The 5243-nt window shown below is 38.2% G+C and overlaps 1 protein-coding gene across 1 annotated transcript; it reads right to left on the bottom strand.

Annotated features, from left to right (window-relative positions):
- Positions 1 to 3766: 3766 nt before the first annotated feature.
- On the bottom strand, positions 3767 to 4782 carry LOC131438152 (chymotrypsin-2-like). Its single transcript, XM_058607982.1, has 2 exons — positions 4283 to 4782; positions 3767 to 4222 (listed from the first exon to the last, which is right to left on the bottom strand). The coding sequence occupies exons 1-2, from the start codon at positions 4757 to 4759 to the stop codon at positions 3929 to 3931; spliced, it is 771 nt and encodes a 256-aa protein (XP_058463965.1). The 5' UTR covers positions 4760 to 4782; the 3' UTR covers positions 3767 to 3928.
- Positions 4783 to 5243: the final 461 nt, after the last annotated feature.

Genomic DNA, 5243 nt, shown 5'->3' with positions numbered 1-5243 from the left:
GTAGAATGATGCATCAGAATTAGAGATCTGAGAGTAATTTTAGATAAAAAGTTGACTTTCAGCGATCACTATAATACGATAATAGACAGAGCTAATAACATGCTTGCCTTTATAAAACGCTTCAGCTATCATTTTCGCGATCCTTACACGATTGTCCCGGGTTGGCGGTTCAATGCATAGGGCGCTGGTCTTTACAAACCAGTTGTCGTATGTTCGAGCCCCGACCTGGAAGGATTCGTAGTGTCAGTGGAATCGTAGCACTAGCCATGCAATGGTTCTGTACACTCTGAATCGGCTGCAAAGTCTGTTGAAACAGAAGATCAAATTCCACTACAGGAATGTAATACCATGGTTTTGGCTTACACGTAACAGTTCGGCTGAAAAGTTCATATCGTTTAATAGAAACACACATTTTTTTGCCAAAATTCGTTTTTATTATTCAACATAATTGCCATCAGAGGCGATACAGCGATTATAGCGATCTTCCAACTTTTCGATACCATTTTTGTAGTACGATTTGTCCTTTGCCTCAAAATAGGCTCAGTTTCAGCGATTACCTCTTCATTGCTTCTAAATTTTTTACCAGCGAGCATTCTCTTGAGGTCTGAGAACAGGAAAAAGTCACTGGGGGCCAAATCTGGAGAATACGGTGGATGAGGGAGCAATTCGAAGCCCAATTCGTTCAATTTCAGCATGGCTTTCATCGACTTGTGACACGGTGCATTGTCTTGATGAAACAAAACTTTTTTCTTCTTCAAATGAGGCCGTTTTTTTTAAATTTCGTCCTTCAAACGCTCTAATAACGCTATATAATAGTCACTGTTGATGGTTTTTCCCTTTTCAAGGTAGTCGATGAAAATTATACCATGCGAATCCCAAAATACAGACGCCATAACCTTACCGGCCGATTGTTGAGTCTTTCCACGCTTTGGGTTCGGTTCATCGCGTGCAGTCCACTCAGCTGACTGTCGATTGGACTCCGGAGTGAAGTGATGGAGCCATGTTTCGTCCATTGTTATATATCGACGAAAAAAATCGGTTTTATAACAGCTCCAATCACTGCTCAGAATCATCAATTCGTTGTTGTTTTTGATCGATTGTGAGCTCACGCGGCACCCATTTTGCACAAAGCTTTCTCATATCCAAATATTCGTGAATAATATGTCCAACACGTTCCTTTGATATCTTTAGGGTGTCAGCTATCTCGATCAACTTCACTTTACGGTCATTGAAAATCATTTTGTGGATTTTTTTCACGTTTTCATCGGTAACAGCCTCTTTTGGACGTCCACTGCGTTCATCGTCTTCGGTGCTCATATGACCAGTACGAAATTTTGCAAACCACTTACGAATTGTTGCTTCGTCCGGTGCAGAGTCTGGACAACACTTATCAAACCATTTTTTGGTATCGGCGGCACTTTTTTTCATCAAAAAGCAGTGTTTCATCAACACACGAAATTCCTTTTTTTTTTTCATTTTTTTCACAATAACATAAGTAGCTTCACTCAAAATGCAATATCTCACAAACTAATAATCAGACAGCTGTCAAATTTATACACGTATCTTTTGAAGGTTGGTACTAACTGAAAATGGTATGGATTTAATTCTAGTGGCGCCCTCTCATAGAAACGATACGAACTTTTCAGCCGATCTGTTATAAAACATTATATATTGCCTACGTAAGGTCTATACTTGAATTTTGTAGCATTGTTTGGTCCCCATTCTCAATCACTCACTTTCTCACAAGGAACGTATAGAATCAATTCAAAAGCAATTCCTATTATTTGCACTCCGTAAGGTAGGCTGGAGAAGATTTCCTCTACCATCATACAAAGCTCGTTGCATGCTCACTAGAAGAGCGTCGAAAACAATTAATGGTCTTATTCATACATAACATCGTTATACATCGAGTTTATTCATCTGGACTTCTGTCTAAACTTAATTTTTATATACCTTCCCGCCAATTACCGAGCTATATTCTATATAAACCATTATCATACCAACTATGCTAAATTTGGCCCATTAAATCAAATGATGTCAACTTATAATAAGCATTGCGGTGCTTACAATGACGAAAGCCCAGCTCAAACAATATTTCAATTCAATACGACCTAGGTCCTAGAACATAATGCACATGAATGTTTATTTTAGAAAGTATCACATGTATTATAAAATGTAAGCAATGCAATGTAATGGTCTACTATAGTTAAAAAAAATAAATAAATAAATATTCTAGTAGAACATATTTGTTGATAGCTTGGCCTACGAATCTTCACATTAAAAACAACTACAGGCGACGCAAAGAAAAGAAAGCATTTGAAAGATACAACTCCAAGTTAACCATCTTTTTTGGCTCGCATCCGACCCTCAAACATTGTAACGAAAATGTTGTCCCGTATCAATTTGATACATTTCATCGGAACGAACCGAACTCATACAAAGGACAATAGGATAAGATTCCAAAATAATAATTTATAATTACGCACTCGCACATTCGAAACCTCGACAACCAATTTTTTGGTTATGGTAATGGATTTTGTCGGTAACAAGAACAAATTTTCTCATATGTATTGTACTAAAAGGAGTTTCAAAATTGTCATTACAAAAGCAGACTTCATCTTCTACCTTAAATCCTACAACCATCTCTGATACAAAATACTGATACAAAAAGTATCTGTGCTTGTCGAAGAGTATTTTTTTCAAGATAATCTCGATAAGTTTTAACTTAGACAAGCAAACCACGCTTCATTATCAGATATGGCTTATTTTCACAAACTTGGGTTCAAATGAATGTTTTTAAATTTGTGAAACCTATGATTTTGTTGTTTTCATTCCAGAGTTGATGCTTTCAAATTTATGAAACATGAATTCTTTCTTGTTCTTATTCGCGAGTCTAAGATATTTTGAAGATCACCATAATCATAGTTAAGAGAATGTAAATGACTTGAGAAAGGTACCATTAAACCACTGGGTAGACTTAAACTGGTTTTTAGAGTTGTTTAACTCTTTCGGAACTTTGTATGCAATGTGAATAATTAATTTCAAGTTATCAAGAGTTTCAAGTATTAGCCGAATCAGTCTTACCGAAGAGGTATAATCAGGCAAAATCACGGATCAGTGAATTAATGTCACGAAATTCATCCAGAACCATACGTCGGATCACCATCTGATCTTTCGTCGAACTGTCCGTTCGAAATTTTTCTCAAGCATTTTCTAACGAAGGACTTCTTAAGCGGATTCTTAAGATATTTCAATATTACATGAACAATATACAACATACATGTAGTAACACAATAAGTAACATCATGATTATCATCTATTTCCCATTCCCATTGATGATATTCGGAAATTAATTCAGTTAGTTCTTTGTCGTATTAAAGATTATCTGAACCCAAATGGCTAGTTCTTGACTTAAAATACAATCAGATTGATTCGGGTAGTTAACAAAAGCCTGCTTCAACAATTATTCGTTTAAACTCTGATTTATCATTAGTGTTACCTTACCTAACAGCTATAGACCTGGTGTGTCCTTTGCTGTATCAAGCATTCGTCTTTACATAACTCTAATGAGAAAATTGCGCAGAGAACAATCTTCAAAAAGGTGCATACAAACACATGTACATTGACACACACATACATTTTCTGATCCCGTCAAGCTAAGTCAAATTGTATATAATACTATGGGTCTTCGAAGTTCTGATAAAAGTCGGTTTCTCCAGCAGTTCTAAAAACTTTCTATACAAAAAGGCAAAAACCGAAGAGAAAATCGATGGCGATTCTAGATGTATTGATTCAATTCTAATAGCCTAACTGCCTCACGGATTTAATGCATATTTTCAAATACAGGTTTTGCTATCTTATAAATGTTTATTGCTTGTTTCATATGTCTTGGTGAAGCACGTCTATTAAATTGTTTTCAAATGAATATTTAATCCACGTTCTCCAAAACCCAGTCGCGGTGGGATGAAACACGTGCAAATACATCCGGAATTCCTTGTGCGCAGGCAATACCCCACGAAACGATTCCCTGCTGACGTCCAGAATGTGAAAGCGGGCCTCCAGAGTCACCCATGCACATTCCGACTCCACTCGGGCTCAGTGTGCAGATCGTATTGTCATGAACTCGGTTGGCGTTCACTGCACTATGACGGCTACGACAGTCGGCCAGTGAGATAATGTCTACATTAACCCATTGCAGGTGGTTCGGGATTGATCCTGGGTGCTGCGAATGAATGAGCGCTATTAAATGTTGTTTCGACTTTTGGAGTAGATGCCTACTTACCGAAGTTTGTCCCCATCCAGAAGCTTGAGCACTACTCGCTGTATCGACGAAACTAGTTTCCAGCTCGATTGCCCCAATCACTGAGGAGAAAACGAACGGAGTAGCTACCCGAACCAGTGAGATATCGTTAGCCAGACTCAGAGAACTGTATTGCGGATGGTTGATGATACGTTCCGACGCATGCGTAGATCCACCTGCGTTCAGAAGCAGTGAGCCTGCCACAACTATCGTATTTGCTAAAGTTCTTCCGACGGTACAATGAGCCGCCGACATAACCCAGTTAGCGTTGATAATTGAGCCACCACAGAAATGACTGCCAGCCGAAGAACGTAGTGACACCTGATACGGGAATTGACCCTCACTGGCATCTGAGCCTCCTACGATACGGCCACTCCAAGCAGCGTGCTGATCAGGAAGCACACCAGCGAAAGTGGCACCAACCAAACCGAAAACAAGCAACAAACTGAGCCTAGACATCCTGAACGATTGAAGGCAACAGCTAAACGTATTGCTTTTATATTCAATCCTGATCATTCTTTATCAAACGTAAAGTAGCTATTCAAAAGGTTTGTTCATTGCTGATTAACAATCTTACTAGCGATAATGACTCGAGGCATTCAAACACAAATTTGGAATGTACACAAAATCTTTCCGAGGCTTAACTGGTGTGATAAGAACTAAACCCACTTAATATCGCACGTCACTAGAAATTTCCCCAAATAGTCTCCGGAAAAGGGTGCATTTGATAATAATGGCGTAAGCATAAAGGATGACCCCAGATTTATACAGCAAATCGACCGTATTTCGTAAAATGAGCGATGTAGAGACTATGGAAAAAATGCACGGGAAAAATACATATAACCCAACTCAGATTAAACAAAACAGTTTTTAATATGATAGTAAATTTGGATTAAATTTCGAATCTTGTCTACACATACTATCATATACGCGATGAAACCAC

The sequence above is a fragment of the Malaya genurostris genome, chromosome 3 (genome assembly GCF_030247185.1).
Source record: "Malaya genurostris strain Urasoe2022 chromosome 3, Malgen_1.1, whole genome shotgun sequence".
In the NCBI taxonomy this organism is placed as follows: domain Eukaryota; kingdom Metazoa; phylum Arthropoda; class Insecta; order Diptera; family Culicidae; genus Malaya; species Malaya genurostris.
Note: the sequence above shows the minus strand (reverse complement) of the source record. Positions and strands in the feature narration are given on the sequence as shown.

Excerpts from the sequence above, each read along its gene's own strand:
- LOC131438152 (XM_058607982.1), bottom strand. The coding sequence starts at position 4,759 with ATGTCTAGGCTCAGTTTGTTGCTTGTTTTCGGTTTGGTTGGTGCCACT. Across the intron at positions 4,223-4,282 it reads CTGGATGGGGACAAACTTCG|CACCCAGGATCAATCCCGAA; the intron begins GTAAGTAGGCAT and ends ATTCATTCGCAG.